The 24352-nt window shown below is 36.5% G+C and overlaps 1 protein-coding gene across 14 annotated transcripts in view; it reads left to right on the forward strand.

The window, feature by feature from the left end:
• Positions 1-24352, forward strand: part of PAN3 (poly(A) specific ribonuclease subunit PAN3) — a 122159-nt gene that overhangs the window by 51396 nt on the left and 46411 nt on the right. For 13 of the 14 annotated variants that reach the window (XR_003682603.2, XR_003682602.2, XM_028497669.2 and 10 more), the window contains one exon: positions 3985-4135. The exons of the other annotated variant lie outside the window; for it this stretch is intronic. Coding sequence is in view for 11 of the 13 variants with exons in the window: in XM_028497669.2 (XP_028353470.1) it covers positions 3985-4135 (151 nt within the window). In the remaining 2 variants the exon portion in view is untranslated. The remainder of the gene's footprint in view (positions 1-3984; positions 4136-24352) is intronic. 14 annotated transcript variants of the gene reach the window in all.

A 24352-nucleotide genomic window follows, 5' to 3' on the forward strand; every position in this document is an offset into this window, starting at 1 on the left:
AGTGGTTGAAAGTCTGCCTGCCGATGCAGGGGACACGGGTTCGTGCCCCGGTCCGGGAAGATCCCACATGCCGCAGAGCGGCTAGGCCCGTGAGCCATGTCTGCTGAGCCTGCATGTCCGGAGCCTGTGCTCCGCAACGGGAGAGGCCACAACAAGTGAGAGGCCCACGTACCACAAAAAAAAATAATAAAATAAATAAATATTTTTAAAAAATGCACTTGGTTCTTTTGGTTGTGAAAGTTGTGGTGTAAATTTAAGTGTGTGAGAACCTAAAACTCTCTTGATAACTTCTCACAGAGTGAATGTCTGCTGTTTGACATAAACATTGATTTTTTTTTCCCAAATGTACATTTAGAGCTGTTTAAGATATGAATGAAAATTAGGACTTAAAGTATGAATAGAGGGCTTCCCTGGTGGCACAGTGGTTAAGAATCTGCCTGCCAATGCAGGGGACACGGGCTCTGCCTGCGCACAGCAACAAAGACCCAACACAGCCAAAAATAAACAAATAAATATAAATTAAATAACTAAAGTATGAATAGAAATTATGAATAGAAATATAATTATATGTATGTTAGAAAACCCACAAATATAATATTATAGGAACATATTTAGAGAGTTATGATGGGATAATCTAAGTCACAGGGTGGGAGTAATAAAACTTTGATGTTCTTTTTCACTATTCCTTTTCTCATTTATTGCATTCTCTTTAGTGTTGTTAAAGTTAGACAAATTTATATAACCCAAGTCCTTGACTCTGCTTTCTAGATATAACCTTTGCCTCCTAAAGCTAAAATAAATTGTTTATTTTCTTTTTCTTTTTTTAAAAACTTAATTTATTTTTGACTGTGTTAGGTCTTCTTTGCTGCGCATGGGCTTTCTCTAGTTGCGGCGAGCAGGGGCTACTCTTGTGGTGCGCGGGCTTCTCATTGCGGTGGCTTCTCTTGTAGCGGAACATGGGCTCTAGGCGTGCAGGCTTCAGTAGTTGTGACTCATGGGCTCTAGAGCGCAGGCTCAGTAGTTGTGGCGCACGGGCTTAGTTGCTCCGTGGCATGTGGGATCTTCCCAGACCAGGGCTCGAACCTGTGTCCCCTGCATTGGCAGGCAGATTCTTAACCACTGTGACAGCAGGGAAGTCCCAATCGTTTATTTTCTGATGAACAGAGATTTCATTTTAATGTGATAACTGGTTTTAGTTACCAGTTTTGCCTTATCTATCTCTAAAAAAGTATTCTTTTTAACATGTTAAAGGTGTGTGCCTAGGCTATTTTGTTGCTTTATAAAACCCTTATATATGTTACAAACCAGTTATATTAAAGTGGTTTTAAGAATGCATCTTTTTTTTGGGCTTCCCTGGTGGCGCAGTGGTTGAGAATCCGCCTGCCGATGCAGGAGACACGGGTTCGTGCCCCGGTGCGGGAAGATCCCACATGCCGCGGAGCGGCTGGGCCCGTGAGCCATGGCCGCTGAGCCTGCGCGTCCGGAGCCTGTGCTCCGCAAAGGGAGAGGCCACAACAGTGAGAGGCCCGTGTACCGCAAAAAAAAAAAAAAAAGAATGCATCTTTTTATTATAGTTCTTATTTTAACTAATTTTATCATGAGAAGGTATTCTCATTATTATAATTTCTTATTATTTAAGTAGTTTTAATAGTTCTCTAATCTGGTTAGAGGAATTTATATTAACTGTTAATAATAGTAGCTCTACTCTCTTATTCCTAGATTTTGTTTTTTTGTGTTATACCTACTATGTAATTCTTTTTTCTGCCATTTAAGTCCTTTAACCTTTTCTCTCATCTCAAATAAACTCATCTGAAATAAAACAAACTCTCTAACCACCCAGTCAAGGGAAATGACTTGCCATCTTAAATCAGGAACAAAAATGGAGGGAGGGGTTTAGGCCCTTCTTTTCACTTCTTAATTAAAATTCATTGCTGGTAGGTTTTTTGGATCTGTGGTTGTTGAATCCCTAAAAGTTGCAGTTTAGTGTATACATTTTCATAGTTAATTTTAATAACTTCTATCATAATAAATTTGAAGGACCTTTATAATTTGTTATAATGGCATTTTATATATAATTTATTTGGGGGAGGTAGAATAGATTTTCCCCCCTTTTTCTCCTTTATAGGATCCCTTAAAAATAGTCTTTCAGACTAATTTAAAATAGATTTGATTTAGAGAAACTCAGCTTTGAAATCAAAAGTCTTATTCATGGTAAATGTAAGGTATAAATGAAATGGAAACTGGGTGATACTTGTTTCTCGGGATTAGATTAGATTAATTTCTTTGTCTAAATTTGCTGTCTCTTAGTAATCTTGTAATCCTGAAGTCTCCATCTCTTCTAGGCGTTTTGAACTCTTTTACCAAGTTATCTGATTGATCTTATCTTGACTTTCATCTTCTAAAACAGATTCAGCATTAACTAGTACACACTGATTTAGCTCTGAAGTGATCCTCTTGGTAACCATTTGTTCTTTTATAACTAGGGATTACTACGTCAATAAAATGCATTGGCTTATTTTCTACTCCAGAAATTAAGGAATTGGCCGTACTTTTAAAGAAGATGCCAGTGTTTTAAATTTGGAAGGTTTTAAAATAGACACATAAGTGACAGAAGAGGACTTTTTTTTTCTCTTTGGAAAATATGTTTTGGTTCAGGCCTGATTCTTTTTCTTCTTCAGAATTTTATGTCTTAGATATGGCAGTAAAAGAGGTCCTCTGTACATCTAGTATATTGTAGTTAAGCATAGGTTAACATTTTTTCTATATTTTATTACTTTGCATTTAATTTTAGCTGGAACGTAACTCGTAAAATATCATTTGTTTTAGAGTTTAAAATGAGGTTAGCCTCTTGACTTGCTATTTTCCAAATCGAATATTTTGAACTCTAACCTAACAGTTTAAAATGTAATTCATATCAAATAGGGAAGTTGTTCTTGGATTGTACAGTAATTAGTCCATCTTTTTATTTTATGCCTTCTATGGAAATATTTTTCCATTTTAATGATCAGTTCTAAAATACTTCAAGTGATTAAATTTTTTGCATCGTGATTCAGTGTATTTTAAACTTAGCTTATATGTATACAGAAAATGTGGGCTGAAGTATGAACATACTAAATTATCTCTTTGGTCGACCCTTTTGGAAGTTGAATTCAAATATCAATATGTTGAATCTTCATTATACTTAAGCATGTAGGTCACAATTTCAGAAAAATATTTAGGATATTCATTTTTTCCACATGGACAAAATATAGACCATTTGTGAAATTGAATTGCAGTCTTATAACGTGCTAGTCATTCTTAAAGGCAAAGGTACCATGCTACTTCACTAGATAAAAGGTGGCATTGTACAACTGGGAGGAAATTTTTTTCATGTAATCTCATAGTAAAATGTTTTTTAATATAACAAGTTACATGAATACTTCACAGACATTGGAGCCTCTATTATGTTTTTCTTATATCTTGAGTCCTCTTGTGTGTTTGCCTTGTTTTTAAGTGCTTTTCTCGTCTTTACTGTTATTTAAATACATGGTACCGTATTATTGGGGAAATGTCTTAAGTGCGTATAAAGAAGGAAGTGATTAATTTTGGAATAAAGGCAGTTTTGACCTTTATCCTGGTAGAAGTGGTTCAAAGACATTAAATTTGAAACTTGTTGGCTCAGTTTTGAGGCAGTTTCAACCTCCCAGTTCTCTAAAATGTGTTAGGATAGTTTGGTAATGATGTGTATTTGACAATGAAGGCAAATTTTCATGTTCTGAAGTTAAATTCTGCAAATGAAATGGTTAAAACCCTCAAATTTGATGAAAATTTTTCTTCAAGAAATTTAATTATCCCACCCCAAAATATGAAAACTAAAAAACACTGTAAGTCCTTTCAATAAAATATTTTACTCAGTAGATAGAGCGCTGTGGAATAATGCCTAGTAGATGCAGTGTCTTTTGGGGCTTAAAATGTGTTAACTTACTATATTTGATTTTTAAATAGACACCAAATCCTACTGCAAGCGAGTTTATTCCCAAAGGAGGATCAACCTCCAGGCTCAGTAACGCGTCCCAGGCACATACGTCTGCCTTCTCTCAAGTGTTCTCTCACCCATCCATGGGGACTCCTGCTGCTGCTGCTGGATTAGCCCCAGGTAAGTTGAGTAACTGTTTGCAGTGAGTTCCAGAGAGCAAGTCTCTAAGCACATTTGCTGGTAGTTTACCAGACCTGAAATTGTGTTCTTCAGTGAGTCATATTTGAACACATTATGAGTTTTATGTTTTAGGTTTTGGTACCATAGTCCAAATGTGTAGTTGAAAATTTTAAAGCAAAATTTAAATATGAACAAAAATTAAATATAAGGATGTTTAAAAGCACAAAAATAAATTTAAAGGAGAAAATGGTTATTGAGAAAAAAAGTCTATCTGGGCCATAGTGTTTCCTTATTTTTTAAAGTTCATGATAATGCTCTTTCACTCAAAAACTTCTGTAAGAGCGTCAAGGTCCTCCTTTTGAAATAAATTTCTAAAAAATAATTTATATCATTTAAAATAAAAGTTTAGATGTATTGCCTTTCAGGTGTTCGATTATAAATCTGTGGCAGTAATTCCAGTTGGGTTAAGTATTATAAACAATGGTAGGAAAGAAATGTGAAATATTAGGGGTCATTGAGGTAGGGAAGACAGTACATCTCAACACTTTCTTCCAAGTTTACCCAAAATGGCAGAAGAAGAATTTGAAGAAATGCACTTCTACCTCAGGGATCCTGAGGCATAGTTCAGAGTAACCCTTTGAGAAGCCTATCTTCTTAGAAGGTCCCCTCTTTTATCTAAAAATTCATGCAGATTTTGTATTCTGCTTTCTAACATAAACACATATCAAAATATGAAAGTTTTCTTAGATAATTAACATCACCCATTCCTACTGCTGTGTACCTTAATTAGACAAGTAATATATGCAGAATTATATTGAATTCATAGTAAGTGCTGAGCAGGTTGTCTTGTGTCTGTGAAGTGGTTGAGCTACCCACCCAGATTATGTTTCTGGAACCTGTACTGGAAAATCATCACTTGGTCCTGAATGTTTAAAAAAAACAGAAACAAAAGGAAATTTATATACATTAAATGAAGCCAAAAGATCTATCTAGATCAGCCTGGAACTAGTACTGCCTCCAGGGCTTATTCTAATCAGTAATGGTGATAAATCATTGGTTTTGATATTGATATTGAAATCAAGGACCTTTTTGGGAAGAAGAATGAGAGAAGATAATGATAACTTTATGGAACAGAGCATCCGGTTTAGTATATAAAGTATCAAGTGTATTCAGAGGCTTAATAACCTTGTGTTGCCAAGGATTTTATCAATGCCTACTTGCCCTCACCTCTCCCCCCTCCCCTTCTCTCCCTCCCTCTTTCCCTCTCTCCGTCTCATTCTCCCTCCCTCCCTTCCCACTCATCTCCCACTCATCCTCCCCCACCCCAATGAGCAGTTGATCATTTTATTAACTAAACATAAGCAAGAATTACATACCTTTCTGGGGAAACTTTTAAGACAATTTTGTGTGGAGGGCCTTGAGATATACCTTGCAACTCCTTCCCCCTTCCTTGTCCCTTTACTTTTTTTTTCTACTTTGGCTCTTTTCAGGTTCAGTTAAATTTGTAAACATTTTCCATTCTTCCCTAGAGAGCAGTGTCAGAATTGAATATCCCTGATAGCCTTAAAGTTTTACTTGTAAGTAATATGCTACTATGATTTTCTCCCATTGAGGTGTGTTCACATTGTTTACATGAGCATAATCTACATGTCAGCTGTACATCTGAACTTTCTTAGGGATTGTCCAGACTTCAGAGCAGTGTTTATAAAGCACCCACAGTAACGAAACCCATACGCCAGTCAGAACCCTTTGGCTTTCTTAATTAAGCACCAATTGATTTTGGCCTAACAGCACATCCTTGTCTCATAAGTAAATATTTTGTTCAAATCTTTGATCAGACTAGTTCAGGCTAAAAGATGGGCTTTTTAAATACTGGAGGAGTTAAAAATGTCAAAGGGAATTTTAGATATTGAAAACATTTAATTACAAAATCCGTTGATGCTGTGGTATTTGTTTAAGGTTTCCAGTTGTTATTAACTTGTGTGTAGGTAGGTGTTTCATTGGTCCCAATTGGATTTCACAACCTAAATTTAGGATGAAATGAATTAATTTAAAACTATTTACTCTTCTTCTATGTAGCTCTAACATTAAAGTGGTCATTCTGCTTCCTATTAATGAAAGTAATTACTGTCTGGAACCATTGGAAATAGGTCAGTATATTATATTAAATGTATTCCTGAATTCTTTATACCAACTATTTAAAAATCGTTCTTTATTCAAATGGCAATCAACGAGGCTAAAATATTTTCCAAAAATACTGGAGTGATTAATGGTTTTGCATTTATTATTTCTCCATATTTTCTCCTTTTAGTTAATGGCTTAACACTCTGTGGAGATGAGCAAAGGAAAACAAAAGTCTGTGTACTTTCAGAAAAACATTTTATCCCTTCAGTGTCTTCCATTACTTCTTACCCATAAATATTTTTTTCAAGGCCTAGGAGAGGTTCTTGGTATTTTCACTTTAAGACTGTAGAATAAGAAAGGTCAAAGAAGTTTATTTACCTGCTTTAGTGGTGATTTAACTGATCTTTAATCCTCCTTGTCTACTATAGGTGTAACCTAGTGATAATTTTCAGTTACAAGGTTTCATTTTCGCTTTTTTTCAACTTCTATTCCAGAAATTAGTACCCTTGAAAATATGTCATATTACTGTTTTCCTAAAAAATATGAAACCTAATGTCCTTTTCATTATATGTGAAAAAATACATATTTAAATATATCCTTCGACCAAAAATGTAAAAATATTTAAGTAAAGTTGAGTAGGTGTTAAGATTTTGTATTTCCTCAGATCGTAAGGAAGAAAAACGTAATGCGTGGAACAAAGTGGATCCTGAGTGAATCAGGTTCCTCTAAAACTTGATCACTTTAAAAACATGATTTGTATTTTAAAAAAGTTGTAATGCAAGAAGTAAAACTTTATACAAAAATTATTTCAATTTAAATAGCTAATTGGGTTTAAAAGGTATTTGAAAGTGTTAAATATATGCAGCACATGTTAAGTTTCCATTGACTTGTATATACATTTTATTTTAATTTAAGAAATGAAGGAGCTGTAGGTTTAGTTGTTTTCCACACATTTAACCGGAGAATGATAGCTGTATTTCTAAGTGTCTTCTAAGAAGGTAGTTATAAGAGTGAGTATTTGGGGTATGGCACTTAACTTGGGCTTAATTGTCTTTGAGAACCCCTACAGTTATATGCATATTTTTAATTTGTAAATACGCATTTTTCTCTGGTCACAGCTTTTATTATCCTCTTGGAGGGCCACAGCCTTCCAAAAGTTAAGAATCACTGGTTTAACACACCCTTAGCAAAATTTTATTTCCTGAGTGTGATATAGTAACAATACCTTTAAAGTAATGTATAAAGATATATTTTTCTAATAGGTCTAGCTTTAGGCAAACATTTTTGGAATAGCCTTTAGAAATGAAAATATGACTATACTAAGTATGTGAAAAGACAGCTTATACTTTAGTTTTTTGTACCATGAAAAATAATTTTATCACGAGAACTAATTGCTAAATGGCTGTCTATCAGAATTTTTCCTGAGAGTATTTTGATGTGGTAGTAGACTTCGCAAGCTAAGTCTTGGTGTACTTTAAGTTTAATTACCTCAGTCTTGGCCATAGTCTGTTTGAAGGTGATTCTAAGAGAGGTAGCAACAGTAGCGTACATTCCTGGGTCGTGTTCTGATATGTCATCTGGTGGTTTAATGCACAGTTGTGACTCAGGAATTGAGCATCTCTTGTTCTGCTTGACTGTGTGTGTACACTTGGGAGAGGTAGAGGGGAGTTCTTGAATTTGAAGATGCCATCATTGATTTATAAATGAGAAAGAGAGCCGTAAGTGACTTTTTAGTACTTTCAAATATTCATTCCTTCAAGATGAGAATGGTGCAGATTTTTGGACCATTAGTATATTTTATTGTAAATTTTTATGGTAATCTCAGATGATTGATTTGACGAGAAGCATCTAATTATTATACTAAACCTATCATTATTAAATAATTGTATTCCTTCATTAAAATTTAATCATAATATTTTAGAAAAATTTTAAGTATATTTTTAGATCCAGTTTTTTGAAACAATCGTTTCTTATATATTCCTGCGAGTGCCAAACTGATAGATAAAATTGGCTTATATTCTTTATTTTTTGGCTTGGGCAAGGTATGGGGGAAAAGAGGAAGGGAAAAGAAAAGGGAAAATTAATATTTATCCATCATGTTGAAAAATATTTAACTTTCAATATATATAATGTACTATTTAAAAATATTCTTATACTTCTAATGTTGAAAGGTGATCTTTTTTTTAAAGTTCTGTGCTAAAGAATAAAGTTCTCTGATTCTATGATGTTTTATATCATAATGAAGAAATGGAGGCTTCATTCATTTCAGTTGCATACTAGTTGGCCGATGGGGTAATCTGACACTTGTCATTAGTCTAGGTGGAACCTTTGGGGTTTCCATGGTTCAGCCTTGTGCAAGTTTAGAGGTGGCATTCCTGAGAGATTATCATCTAGTTTCTGCTTTTTCACTTATAGTAATAAAGAATTAAGTAGCTAACCAAGGCAGCCCAGTGTACATTTTAATAGTTTGAATAAAAAAGAAAATTAGATCTTTTGTTGAGCTAAACTCTGTCTTGTCTATTATCCATTAGTCCTAGGTCTTTTCCTTGAATAGAATAAATTAAAATCTTTCCTACATGATAGCCCTTTCAGTTGTTTTTTTAGACTAGTTGTATTATGTATGTGCGTGTCCATATAACTGTTCTGTTTTTGACGCAAACAAGAGAGAGGGCAAACTGGGAAAATACTGTTAAAATTAATAAATTGTGTAAGTCAAAAATCAGGAACCTCTTGTAGGTCATAATGCTGTAACACTAGTGTGGGTAAAATTAAATCCTCAGATATGTCTACCTACCTGTATTACTACTCTGATATCCAGCTAAGGAGTGTATGTACCATTGGGAAAATAGGTTGCTAATGGATTGAAGCTATGGTTTTCAGATGGTAAATATCTAAGTTCATATTTCAAATTTCTCGTATTTTAGGCTCTACATTAAAATCACTCAAGGCATAAAAACTATAAGCTATCATTTTAGATTATTTTATGTTTGACTAAGTAGTATAATTATTGAAAATAAAAATTATACAAAATACTTAGGTAATTCTAAAACATCTCCCTGTTTTATATGATGTAACTCTAAACAGATTTTCCTTGTAATTATTTTTCATTAAATGAATTTTGTGGGACTGTCAAGTAATCCTACCTGAGTTTATTTTGATATTTCCATCTGAACTGGTTTCTCTGAATTATTTTTACCCTTAATAGCAATAGAGGTAGTTTACCAGTAAAGTATTCTCACTGTTTTAAATGTCAGTCTAGATTTCCTAAGCACATTACAAATTCCTTAAGAAGGGACAGAGTCACTTCTTATCTAGCACGAATTTAGGCATAAGGAGGGTGCCTAATAAATGCTCATTTAACTAAGCTTCATTTTTATCTCAGAGAAAAAATTTTAATTGGTGGGTATCTCTTAATTACAGTGAATTTTAATGATCCCGTAAACATCTTTGAAGAACTCCTAAATACTGCAAGTGTTCAAGAGGGTGTAGGTGTATTGTCACATGAGGAACAGAAATATGCCTGTTGAAAGTTTAACTTTATCAGAACTAGAGTTGCTGTGTGTTTTGAGATGCTAAAACATTTTTAAAACCAGTCAAAATATTTGTATTATTTTTAAATTGCATGTTGCCATTTTTTGTAACTACTTTGTTTTTCAGGTATATTCAGCAGAATCACTCAAACATGTCCGGGTTTTCTAATTGGGGCTCGCTTTCTACGTTAAAAAAATAAAAGAAAACTTTATAGTTAAGGTCAGGGGTCCCTGAGGTTTTTGTGAAGAAGGCCTTTACCTTTCCCTGTAATGTTGAGCTCATCCTAAATGGGGACTGCTTGGTGTATGCATGTTTATGGGTACAGATGGTGACATCCCAGGGAAGGTTACTAACAGTAGAACTGTAGAGCCGTAACTGGGTTGGGAGTGCCTGCTGGCTATATTTCCTTCCTGGTTGGGAATTTCAGGACACTGAGGCAAGACGTTAATGGCGCGAGGGGGATGTGGCTGCCGCAGCTTGCTTGGAGACCTGCCAGGTAAGGCTTAAAGTAGCTGCCAGTGGATATTGTTCTGCTGGTTGGGGAATCCCTGGTTAATGTATCCTGTTAGGTTTGAGCATTTCTATTGTGGACTTCCTGTTTCAATCTCATTTATTGGCTAACTTGTTCCATAACTGAGAGGTAAGGGCTGGATGGGAGTGGGTAGGGGTTCCCTTCAACTATAGGTTCAGTGATATACAACTGTAGCAGCATCTCCTGCTGTTTGGGGGCTGCTTTCATTGGATCGTGACTTGATTGCCTTTGGAACATGGTACCAGTTCTTGTACTAAAGTAGCTATGTAGCTTTCAGCATGCTGTTTGATCCCTGTGTTTTAACATCTTCATTTCTATAAGATGATAATATTAGATAATTTTACGTCTTTCTAATCTAAAATTGTTTTGTGACGTGTTGATCAATAGGAGATAGATAGGTACACTAAAAGGAGACAGAAATGAAAACAGTGATGAGAAGTAGCAAAGAGAGAAGAGTTTGATTTTTGTATTGATACTAGACTTAAAAAAGACTTTAAAAGGTATATGGACTTCCTTGACATAGTATGTGTAAATAGAAAATCCTTTGTATCGCAGGTACAGATGAGGGGGGTTTGTTTCAGCAGTGTAAGGTTAGGGTCTGGGGTGAATCGGAGTATTGTAGAGGTCCTGAATGAACTGAGAGGCAGGGAGAGACAGCATGTATTAGTGATGCCCAAGAACATTCCTGGTTCTCAGCTGGATGTGGAGAGTTACAAGTCAGTCTTTTTATTTCCTCCAGGGATCATTTTTTCTTTCACCTTTTGGCTCAGTGGTGCATTGTAGGTACTTAGTAGAGAGAGAGTGTTTGTGTAGACAAAATTACTATGTGTGTGTAACATGTCTAGATAGGAATGGTCCTCTAATTCTGTAGGAATGAATTGAATGGTGGCAGCCTCTTTTATTGAATTTTCCCTGATTCTTCTCAGCTTGACTAGTCATATTCATATGTGAAAGTCATCTTTTTTTCTTACTCTTTTTGCCTTTTGGATGTGCATTTACCCTACAGTAGGGCATGGGGCAGGGTCTTAGTAAAAGGAGGGGAATCAGAGAGACGTATCCCTTTAAAACCCCCAATGCACACAGGCATGTAAAATCCAACCATGTATATACTAGCAGAAACTCAGATGTGGACTACATGTTGATGGTGATAATATTTAGTTTTTGATTTTTTAGTCATGAATCTCTTACACATTGATATTCTGAAATGAGATGTTTTCTTATGATTTCATGAACATCGTCCCATATTTGAGATGTGGTTACCCAGATTTTAGAATGGTATTCCTATAAATAATAACTAGTAACTAATAGTCCCTTTGGGGGGGGTGTACCTTTTAGAAAACAGTACAGATCAATAGGATATTAATATAATTGTTGTCACCAGAATGCTCCCTAAGCCATAGTTACTATGGACCATAATCTTATTGCCCGCTGTTGCGATGTGGTAGGCTAAACTGCTGAAACATGGAGATCCAAAATGTAGTGGCTTCACATGACAAAAATTTATTTCTTGCTTTTGTAACAGTCCGTGACAGATTTTTCAGGTTGTCTGGGATCCTGTTCTCCATGTAGTTAAGGACCCAGGTCAATGGGCTTCTAGGCATCTCTCCAGTCAGCTGGAAGGGGGAAAGCATGGAGGAGCCTGAGTGGGAAGTTGTTATGGACAAACCTGGAAATTGTCTGCGAAGTTTCTCCAATCGTGACTGTCCACCAAAATCCAGACTTTCATCTTTTTAAGCAGCTGGCCTACATGCTCCAGTCTTCTTTGGATGCAGAATTTTAAGTTGACCCTGGTTATCTCATATAAATACATTTTGGGGCATTATCTTATTTGCATCTTTTGTATCTACTTTAAAGAAATCACCAAAACAGCTACAGTAACTGATATATCTAGCATCATGGAAAATGAAGCTTTCCATCATACCTGAATTTTTGGATCTAAGAAGCTTTATGGCTTTCATTGTCAGAACTTTATATTCTCAGCAATTTTTCAAAGAAAGATTTCGAAAATTTGTAGTTTCTGTTGCTTCACACAGAATTAACTTGTCTTTTATGACTCATGCTCAGTTTGATGTGCTTCAAGTGATTATAGTGAACCAGAATACAGTTGCTACCTTTTATTTGATTTTTTTTGTTTGTTTGTTTTTGTTTTGTTTTTTTGTTTGTTTTTTTTGCGGTACGCGGGCCTCTCACCGCCGTGGCCTCTCCCGTCGCGGAGCACAGGCTCCGGACGCGCAGGCTCAGCGGCCACGGCTCTCGGGCCCAGCCGCTCCGCGGCACGTGGGATCCTCCCGGACCGGGGCGCGAACCCGCGTCCCCCGCGTCGGCAGGCGGACTCTCAGCCACTGCGCCACCAGGGAAGCCCCAGTTGCTACCTTTTAGGTAACAGAGTTTGAAGAGCAGTTTGCTTCAGTGTTACGTAATTACTTGTATTCTTCACCCTTTCCATTGTCCTCCTACCTCAATTAGATTTTAACTCCTTGCAGGTTATTTCTCTTGCTCTCTGAGTCTATTAAAGTGCCTGAATGGAGTACCTTGAATGGACATACTCAGACAAGTTTATTTGAACCATGTTAGTGAGTTCTTACTGGCTTTTTATTGATGACTCTGTTGTGCTGTTAGTATTCCTAACTCTAGGACGGTGGTTCTTGAGTCTGCCAGAATCACCTGGAGTACCTGTTAAAACCCAGCACTCCCTGGGTCCCATCCCCAGAGCTGCTGATTTTGTAGGTCTGTCTGTGTGAGCCAGGGAATTTCCTCTTCTAATGTGTTTCCAGGTGATGCTGCTGACATTTCCAGGGACTCCGTTTGGAGAACTACGGCTCTACTTAGTGCTCTGTGCTGCCTTCGCTCCTCTTCCTTCTGACAGCCCTTCTCTTCTCCTAATCTGCTGCTTTCTTTAAATAAGAAAAGACTTTGAGTCAAGGACTTGAACTGTTGCCTGTGAATAAGGTGCACGGGGCTTTAAATTATTCTTTGGCTGAGGCTGATTTCACTTTTCTGGTTTGAGTCTGTGTTCTGAGTGACTGAAGTTATCAGCTAAGTGACCATTGAATTAATTGTTACAGGGGTTCCTGAAGCTCAGCCAAGATCACAAGTACCGTTTAAGGGAAACCAGGCCACAAGGATCTCTTCTACCTTAGTAATGCTCATGGGACACACCTAATGTAAATCCGTTATTGATACATCTCGTAAATTTTTCAGAATGTCTGAAAAATGCATAACATGCGTACCGTGGCTGTTTAAAATTTTAAACCTCATGGATCTAGAACTAGTAATCAGATACCTTTTATTTGCATGTTACGTTTTAATATGTATGTTTTAAGATTTTTATGTAAAGGTCAACTAAATTGTTATTAATGTTAAAGAAGTAAGAAGTGTTTATTGATTCAATAACAACATTTTTTGAAGCCAGACTGATTTTTCTTCTTAATTTGTTACTGGCTTTTATTTGTTGGAAAGAAATTTAAAGTTAAAATTACATTGTTAACTAATATTAATCTTATTTTTTGTGACTATAGCTTTTTATAATCAGACATGGTTGTCTTGGAGTATGTTTATTGTTCATAAACAATACAGCATAATTTATCAATGAATGAACATACCATTTACTCATAAACATTGACTGTCACTTGAGAAGAAAAATGGTTCTCTCGATCCAGAAGAGTTTGTTTGGTAGCTAACACCTGTCCTCCTCCCATTTTGTTTTGACTCTGTTTAAATAATGTACATGTTATGATTTAAGAGATTGACACCATTGCAGAGGCTAGAGACGATCCTGTTAATTCAGATAATTTTGTCAAGTTCGGGGGCAAGCAGGTCACTGTCCTGTTTCTTCAAATATTATAGTGATCCAAGTAAGTGACCTAACATACAGGCCAGAGGGTATAGTTCTTAAAGTTGTAATTCAGTTGTTTTTAAGATAGTTAAAAATCTGGACAAGTTATTCACATTTTTAGAGGTTTAGGTACTGTAGTTTACACATAATATTCTAACATTTGTTGAATTAATTAATGAAAACTCATATGGAAATGAGGCTCTTGATAGAGGTAAGGCTGAAGTTAGGCCCAATGGAGGATTACTGTGTGTAGACATGGAAAGCGAAATAGTTGTGCAGGCTGCGGTCTCCATCAGATATTGTGTACGAGTACGTGGCTGATACAGCTTGGGTTAAACTCATAGTATGAACCGACAGTATTTACCTAAATTTGGTCAATGAGATTAAATAAATTTTGTGAGGAAGCGTTAGGACACTTAATAGTTTTATTAACGCTTACAGTGTTTCTAATATCCAGGTAGTCCAAATACCTTTTATCAAAGGTAGATATTCAGCTAAAATGAAGTATGCTTCTAGAAGTCAGTTGCTGAAATTCTCTAGATGTTGAGGGGGAAAGGAGAGGTGGAATCTGAGCTGCATTTATATTGGTTATAGGTCCACATGGCTTTTATTAAAGGTTATTTATATTTAAAAAAATAAGTAAAGAAAGCATTTTGGAGTATGTTTGAAACTTATTGTGTAATGTAATGAAGAGAGAATATTTGTACTTCTAATCAAGTACAATTTTTTTTTCAAATACAATTCTTAATAATTGAAATGTTCCCATAAATCAGTAAACATATTTTACTTTTTCTTTGTATTTTCTTAAAAGTAAAAGTAATCACATTATGGCTTTCTCGTTGTCATGAGAATAAACTCCCCCTCCCTTACTGCAGTGTATAATCTGTGTCTCGCATACCTCCCTGACCTCACCTTTCACTCTTTCAATGTGTGTCCGGTTCCCACCATGCTGGTCCTCCTCAGGTATGTCCATCTCCTTTCTGCCTCATGTTCTTTGCTTGTGCTGTTTCACCCGTGCTTTCCACGGATGCTTCCTTCCGTTCTCTTAGGTGTCACTTACAGAGAAGGGCCTTTGACTAATGTAAAGGAAATTTCCCATCGTTATTTTTCATGGTGTTCTCCTGTTTACTTCCTTTTTAGAATTTACTACAATTTGAACTTGTATTTTTCTTTGTATTAGAATGAGTGGTCCTCTTCATGCCTATTGGAATATAAGCTCCCTTGTGGAAGGAACTATGTCTACATGCTTATTAAATATTTTTAGAATTAAAATAATTGAAAATGACTATTAAATGACTACCAGCTTTCTTTTCTTCATGGAGGACCTCCTCTGATATAAAATACGTATCCTATTTGAGAATATGTATTTGAAAATGGCAGCAATTTTCCCATCTCTTTGCCTTCCTCTACTTGGAAGGCTCTTCAGTTTCTTGAGATCTTGCCCGTTTTTCATTGATTAGGTCAAATGCCTCTTTTTTTTTTTTTTTTTTTTTTCTTCTCCACCTTTCAAAGCCATTTCTACTTCTGAAGTCATTATTACTGTCTTCTATCTCTATGCTTCTATAATGTTTTCAGTATCTTTTAATGTTTTTAAATTTTTGTCTGTATGTTTTATTTCCTTCACTTAAAGTTAAATGCTTCTGGAAGCATTTTTATCATTTTATCCACTATTGTGATCACACATGGAGACCTAGAGTAAACACTAAAATTGAAAAATTTTAAGCACTGTCATGGGCTTTATGAGTAAAGTATGAACGTCATGAGATCAGAACTAGATCTTATTTCTTGAATTCCTGGAACCTTGCTCAGTGCCTGATCTCCTGCAGTGGTTCCGGTAAGCTTTCGTATGTAGTTGCAGATTAGCCTGTGGTGCTTTGCATATACAGCTTCCCTGTCCCCATGTAAGACTTATGAAGTCAGAAACCCCACATTTGGAGCACTGCCATTGTCTGTATGTTTAAAGATTTTACAGGAGATTCTGACATCTACCCTTTGAAAGAAAAAAAAAAGTTCAGAATTCCAGAAAATTTGTAGGAAGGTGAGATTTTATCTGATTCGAATGAGGTTATCCAGGATGAAGTTTCATGGAAAACCCATAAGATGGGTTTTAAAGGATAGATAGGATTTCTTTAAACATTTTTAACACAGACAGTTGAGAATCTGTGAAGTTTATTTTTTTTCTGTTTGTTTTAACCAGTTTATTACCATAATAGAGAATTGTTTTCACTCAGTTAGTGAACTTTCATAACGTAATTCAGTCTGAGTTAGGTAAAGACTGAACAGATGTGAAGAAAACGTCAGGCGCAGTACCGAGCCATAGGCTTGGAGCAGGGTCCTGCTGGAACAGGCACTGCCCTTAAATGCTGATTGTAGGGGAGTCCAGAGTTCGCCTGGAGGGAATAGGATAAGGCGTGGTTTTTTGCCAACTGGCACTTCTGTTTTTTTAGGCAAACTATACATTGGTACCAGTGTGCAGTGATTCCACATGACAGTTTAAACTACTATCATTAATTAGCTCACATAGATGGTTCTGTTTCCCTACCTTAGGCTCTTGGTCACTGCTTTTGTTATGTGGAGTTTCTTTTTCATTTATCTTTTCAAAGAAATATTTTTGAAGTTTGCCATTTGCGTGATGTGGAGAGCCACCATTCTGAAATATCAGAAGAGTGGAATTTTCTTTTCAAATTGAAATTGCTAGGCAAGTGAAAAAGGTTAGATTGGGCAGGAACTTGGAAAAATGAATGAAAAATGGCACTGAGATAAAATGTCATGTATTTGAAGCACCTGGTATCTCTTAAAATGTTACCAATTTTCTTTGCCATTAGCAGCCCTGAGTTTGGCACACTTTCTTTTTTTTTATTTTAACATCTTTATTGGAGTATAATTGCTCGACAATGGTGTGTTAGTTTCTGCTTTATAACAAAGTGAATCAGCTATACATACACATATTTCCCCATATCTCTTCCCTCTTGCGTCTCTCTGCCTCCCACCCTCCCTATCCCACCCCTCTAGGTGGCCACAAAGCACCGAGCTGATCTCCCTGTGCTATGCGGCTGCTTCCCACTAGCTATCTATTTTACGTTTAGTAGTGTATTTAAGTCCATGGCACATTGTTTCTTGAGGGTTGTCAGGATTGGGGGAGAGGAGACAGGACTGGACAGCTGGCTGGGAGCACGTCGATATCGGGCACCTGCAGCTCAGCAAGCATCAGAAACTTAAGACTTAATTACCATTTCTGCCCCTAGAGGACCTATGAGCCAGGAATACCAAAGCTTAATTAGAGTCTAGAGAACAGTGGTTTTCAAACATTTTTTTTTTTAAAGCAGCAGAACTCTTGTGAAGTCTGTATGCAGTCCCCAAATCTAAAATTATATAAAGCAGATAAAACTGGCATTTACAGGTCAGGTTTATTAAACTTACTCATGAAGTTATTCAGTGAGAATAACAAGTCTATGTGGTATTATGTCGAACCCAGTAATTTGAAATCGGTGGGTGAAGGACAGTAATTAGTCTTATATTCCTGTCTCCTTTTCTGTATTTTCTGTCATATAGTAACATAAAAATAATGATTCACATGAATAAGATGTGCACCCATTTGTTCAATTTTCTCTGAGTGCATGTGCATTTAAATAAAGATTATTGCAGTCACTGCCTTCCTAATGAAAGATCCACGTATATACAGAGGGGTGATGGGAGAGAGGCTTTATTCTGAGCCTCCATGAGAATACCCTAACCCAACACAAGCTAAGTATGGTGGTGATGATCTCTAGTATGTTAAAAAAGAATGCATGCTAATTTGGACCTGCATTTGTGATTTTATTGTTGATTTACTAAAAGTTAAAAAAAAAGATGAAATTCAAACCAAGAATTTACAGAACCCTGAAGCATTTCTGGAAGCTTAGGGTTCTGCTTAATGCAGATTGAAAACCACCGGCACAGGGCCCTGTTTCTTGATGGGAAGCAATGCACTGGTACTCAGGTGAAGGAAGCTGGGAGGGTTGCTGTGTTTCTCACCTGAACCACAGACTACAGGGAATGATTGGAGTGGCCATTTGGTGAATTCTCCCCAGATAGTTTATGACAGGCACCATTCATTACATACAGTGGGACTTAACTCTCCTTTCTCTGAGAGAGGCTGGGAAAATGAGGAATGAGTAAGGCTTTAAAACTAAACCAAAAAACCCCACAACCTGTCAGATGCTTATATTCAAAAGAGTAGTTTTCAAGACAGTGTGTAGTCACTACTAGTTTTGTCCTCCATAAATCTGAGCTCTGAGGCACTGAGGTTCTTGGTGGAGAATCAAGAATTTTCCATATTATAGCTTGGAAGTGACGAGGGAAAGTTTTTGATTAGAATTTTCCCCACACGAATAAATAAGGAAAAAATGTTTTAGAAAGGAAGGTTGTGCTGACCACCCTCGTGCCTCCCTCTGGAGGTGGTCTTGAGGAGGGTTTGTTCTGTGAAAAGCTGTTAGCCTCATGCGCCGGAAAGGACAAAATAATGTTTCTGAAGGTAGCTTGAGTTCTTTGGTTGCCTTTCTTATGGAGGTTTTTCCCTCTTTTTTTCATAACAACATATTTTTGTAGACAGAACCCCTAACTCATGAAATGCAAAGCACCCCCCCCCGTTTTGTTGTGGTATATTTTGAGGCTCTAAGGCTGTACATGTTGATTTTTCGGTTTTTAGAAATAATAGGGAAGGCAGTTCACTATTGCATGTCTTGAAACAGAACGTGTTACTCTTTTTATCTTTTAATTCAGAATATTCTCTCTGACTAGTGAATATAAGGACCTTGCGTTTAGGGAATTAAGTAACATTTCACTAGTTTTTTATGTATGGCCATAAGCAAAGCTAGTGCCCTAGACATGTAGACTACTTCTGGGTGGAAATATTTAATTCCCCCCACTCCATACACACACACGCAGGCACGCATGCACAGGAAAGGCAGCTTTTCAAAGATTAAACAAAACAAAATAACAGCTTTGGCCCTTGAAATACTTTCCGTTTATAGTCCTTGCAAATTTCTTCTTGGGTGAGAAACCCTATGGTGTGTGTGATAGCTTCTCTTGTAAGCTTTTTAGTTTTAACATTTCTTACTGTAACTGAGTGAAAGCTTTAACCAAGAACTGCCTATGGCATATAGATGCTTTCAGTTTATTGGCTACTCCTGTAGCTGAAAGGAAGTTGAACTATTTTTTTGGACCCATTAAGTTGTCCTTTCCACTTGGGTGTTGAAAGAGCTTATGAGCAGTAGCTGTTCTGATTTTTGTTGGTTGTTTTCTCTAGGGAACAAGCTACCCTCTGAGTCAGCACTGGACTTGAAGATAAATCCTACAATTCATGAAACTGACTGATTCGACTAAAGGATGGATAGTTTGGGCAGCGTTGGACAGCTCTGAGGGGTCTGTTTGTTTAACTGAAGGGATTGTTGAGTTCAGCAACTTTTAATTCCCCTAATCATAAGGGGTTGCTGTTGTGAAAACAGGGTTTGTGAAAGAATCAGTTCTGGCAATTGACATCAATATTCTTACTGACTTTGTTTTCATTTTATCACCACACTTAATGAAACAATTCTTTAAAGTGTAGAAATTTTACTATGCTCCTGAGAGGTCAGCATAGGATTAAAGAGTCTACTTATGAATCCAAGTTATCCTTTTTCCACATGGGGTTATAAACATTTCTCTCCAGTAAACCTTTTGGCATTTGGGTTTGTTTCATCTTTGCAAAGGTAGTTTGCATTTGTGGCTTGCAAACTTTTAGGATTAAATTGAACTTAACTTGATTAGTGTATATTTTACTAGATTAGTGAATAATTTTTATCGTGGCTTATGGCTAGTATTGTGATTTTGATAATTAACAATTTTTACCTTAAGAGGTTACATTATTTTTTTAGTTTTCAAGGAAATGAGGATAATTTTAATGTTTAATTAAATGGATTTTTTTATATGAAACATGAGGGATTTAAGCTATAGAAAGGAAACTTTTCTTATCCTAATATTCTAGGCCATTATAAATTATGCAGGAATACTGTGGATTGTCTTTTTGGAGGCTTTTAAAAACAAGGTGTGGCATGATACAGGAAATACTTTGGCCAAAGGTATATACATCTGTGTGGTAAGAAATAATTTTGTGGTTTAAGAGTTAAAGGGTTATAAATGTATTAATTTTATTTTAATCATTTGAAAGTTAGTATGATTTTAAATATATAGGAATAATGGGAATTTTACCTAGTCAGTATTTGAGTTGATTATTGTTTAGGCGAGAAGTGGAAGTGATCGTTCATCATGTCAGAATTTGGAAAATTGGGCTTAGACAAATGAGATTTTATACATTTCAGCTTTAGGTTCATTAGTTGCATGATTATTATTACCTTAAGCCTGGTACTTGATTAATAACAGTTTTAGCCAGTTTTGATAATTATCTACAAAGCTGAATTTGATTGAATGATGGAATTATTATGGGGAAAGAAGTAAAGGCTGTAAAGACTAATATTATCTTAGCTTTTACTTCCTAATCCTGTTGCTTTTTGGATAGTGGTTTGTTTTATTTTGTACAGTCTATTTGAGGATTAGATCCACATTTAAAATATGAGCATGGCTATATGATGGTTGTCTCAGTTAAATCTTTATTTATGTCCACTTTTTAAAGTTTTCTTACCTGTGCTTGTGACTTAAAAGTGATGGTAAAATGTCCCCAAAATAAAATTTAGTAAAATATTTACTTTTTTTTACTTAATGGCAACATCTTGACGGATTATTGCCATTTAGTCCCTGGATTCTTAGATGCCATCTATTATAAACTACATCCCATTAGTGTAATAATAGCCTTTGCGGGGGGGCGGGGGGGGGGCGGGTGGGCGGAATTAATACCATTAGACATATAAACTTAAAAAAAAAAAAACTTTAATAAAATAACCCCAGACTTTCATGTTGCTAGGAATCTTCAGAAACACTAATTCAAGTCTAAATTCTAATTCTAATTGTCTTTAAATTCAAGGATTTTCTGAATCACCCTTGTCTGTAGCAGATATACGTAGCTTCCTATGACTTGTTTCTTTTCACAGTACCTAAACTTTTAGGATTGACAGTATAGTTTTGAGGCTTATTGTAGAAATCCAGAAACTTGAACAGAGAAATGTTGTGAACTGGTTGTACCATCCTCCCCTCCTTTAATATTTTATATGTTCTGAAATTTGACAATTCTTATGCCTTTAATCACATTTTCTTCTTAAAACTTTTTCTTCTAGGTGCATTATTTTTATATGGCCTTTAGGGATTTAAATTTGGGTTAAATTCAACAGCATGGAGTGCTCCACTGGCTTGTAATAGCACTCAAGGACCTAGATTCTAGCTTCATTTCTACCTTCACTGAGTTTATGTTCCTGAGCTGTGTCGGGCCCCACTTGTCTAATTTGTAGAAAGGGGAGAAGCTTAGTCTACTTCTGGCTTAAAAATTGGAAATTGTAGAACATTCTCTTCAAACTATTGGCAGTTTATGAAGTAGATTCTTACTTATCTTTAAATTTAAGTAGGTAATTGTATGAATTTAAGTGTGACTCAATGGGGTGATTTTCATTAAGCAAAAATATTGACTAAGGATTTCTAAATTTAGGCTTTTTAACTTGATGTATTTTATTACAAGGCAGTGAAGATGATATTTGTGCAAACAAACATATGTTCCAGGTTATTCAGAACGTAAACTTAAAAGAAATTTTTTAAAGGTAAAGTTATTAAGTATTCAAACAGCTTTTCTTTATTTCTTAACTGAATTAAATAATTGTGTCATGGGAAGAATTTAGTGTACATCATAGAACATCACTTATAATGAGCTATTTTCTCCTAAAACCATTCTTACCACCTTAATAGACTTCAGATTGATAGTGTTTTCTCTATCCTTCAAATTGCATTCAGTTTTTAAAAACTTATTTTGTCTATTAAAATGTTGAATTATAGTGTTTACCATTTAAAAAGCAGCACATATGTATATGCTCTGTGTATATATACATTTATTTTATTTTATAAATTTATTTATTTATTTATTTTGGTTGCATTGGGTCTTCATTACTGCGTGTGGGTTTTCTCTAGTTGCAGTGAGCAGGGGCTCCTCTTTGTTGCAGTTCACGGGCTTCTCATTGTGATGGCTTATCTTGTTGCAGAATACGGGCTCTAGGCATGCAGGCTTCAGTAGTTGTGGCATGTGGGCTCAGTAGTCGTGGCGCACGGGCTTAGTTGCTCTGCGGCATGTGGAATCTTCCCGGACCAGGGCTCGAACCGTGTCCCCTGCAGTGGCAGGCAGATTCTTAACCACTGTGCCACCAGGGAAGTCCCTATACACATTTATTTTAACTATAAATGTCTTTCAGGATTTAGGACTATTTCTTTAGGGTACTTTCCAGAGCTAGAATTTCTGGGACAAAAGCTGTGCATAGTTTTTAAGCTATTGAAATTGAAAGCAGCTGTTTTTGTGATGTATACATCAAGCCATAGCCAGATGATCCTCTTTAGGATTACTCTAGAAGTTCGTTATTTATGAAGAATAAAGTTTGTTTCATATACTTCCAATTTTTATTTTTATTTATTTAATTTATTTATTTAGTTGCACCAGGTCTTAGTTGTGGCTCCAGGGCTCCTTTAGTTGTGGCTTGCCAGCTCCTTAGTTGCAGCATGCAGGCTCCTTAGCTGTGGCATGTGAACTCTTAGTTGTGGCATGCATGTGGGATCTGGTTCCCTGACCAGGGTTTGAACCTAGGTCCCTTGCATTGGGAGCACGGAGTCTTATCCACTGAGCCACTAGGGAAGTCCCAACACATGTTTTGTTTTGTTTTTTTTTTGGCCATGTTGTGGGATCTTAGTTTCCCAACCAGAGATCGAACCATCGAACCGGGGCCCTCTGCAGTGAAAGCGCAGAGTCCTAACCACTGGACCACCGGGGAATTCCCCTCTAAGTTTTACATAAGTAAACATTTTGAATGGCTTCTATAATTTAATATACTAGAAATTAAAATATGCCAACTAATGATATTATAAGATCTTTTCTATTAACATCAGTAGTTGAAATCCTAGTTAAGCTATAACATATATATTTATTTTTACGGTGTATGTTTAGATAGTTTAGATACTAATGAAAGGAGCTGATGAAACACATAGGTTCAGCTCCTTTTTACATGAGCTATATTTAATTTTTCTTTGCTGTATTTCCTAGCCATGGAGTGTACCTCTCTAATTATATAATTTTTCTCAATGTGTATGGACAAAATGTAGTGGAATCAACATAAATCCATTGCCCTAACTTAAAGCTTACTTTTTCCCCTCCTCCCTCTTCCCTGAGGTATGTTTAGATATAAGAAACAAAACATTTGCCCTTATATTTGTCTGTAACAGTATTCACTACACTATAGAGCAGAATTATGGAAAAGTGGTGGCTGTGCTGTAGTAGACAACTTAAGGTATATGCGCGGAAGTGAGTTAACATAGTGTCCTTAACAGAGCCTGCTTGCAAGGTTGGCCCTGGGCCGGTGTCTGGGACCTGGAGTTGGGGAGGGCTCCGGTTTTTCCCTAACCGATTAGGGTGGTTTACTATTCCTAGACTCTGTGCAAACAGGGTGGTTTGTGCTGCTCACATGCTTTCCTTCCGGGAGTGTGGGATTCCGGTGTGTGCTAGGCGGTGACCAGTCACCTGTAAAACCCCTGGGTGCTCCTCTGAGCAGATGTGTTGCCTTTGTGCTCCTGGACGAAGAGCGGGCCGTGTGACCCCTCGTGAGGAAGCGAGCATAAGGAAGCCCACACGTGAATCCCTCGAGTCTCCACCTGTGTCTTTGCTCCTTGCGATCTAATATTGCGATATAATACGTTTACTACATTGCTGTGGTAGATCTTGGTCCCGAGTGCAACTCTGTGCTGAGTTCCACTGACTTTCTGAACATGGAAGTGGTCTTGGGGGACCCCCCACCACCAGTCAAGGATCCCAGTCAAGGATCTTTGTTACTAAATTTACTGAGAAACTGTAGGGATTATATTTTAAAGCAGTTTTACTTACGCAGTAGTCATCAACATCATACGGAGCATTTAATGCATTTCTGATGTTGTTCTGTAACTTTTAACATTTTATTTCAGAAAGTTCCACGCAGTAGAAGTCTGTCCTGCATGTAGGATAGCTGTCTGGAGTATCCCGGGGACTTGTCTGACAGGCTGCATC

Source organism: Physeter macrocephalus, chromosome 13 (genome assembly GCF_002837175.3).
Source record: "Physeter macrocephalus isolate SW-GA chromosome 13, ASM283717v5, whole genome shotgun sequence".
NCBI lineage: Eukaryota > Metazoa > Chordata > Mammalia > Artiodactyla > Physeteridae > Physeter > Physeter macrocephalus.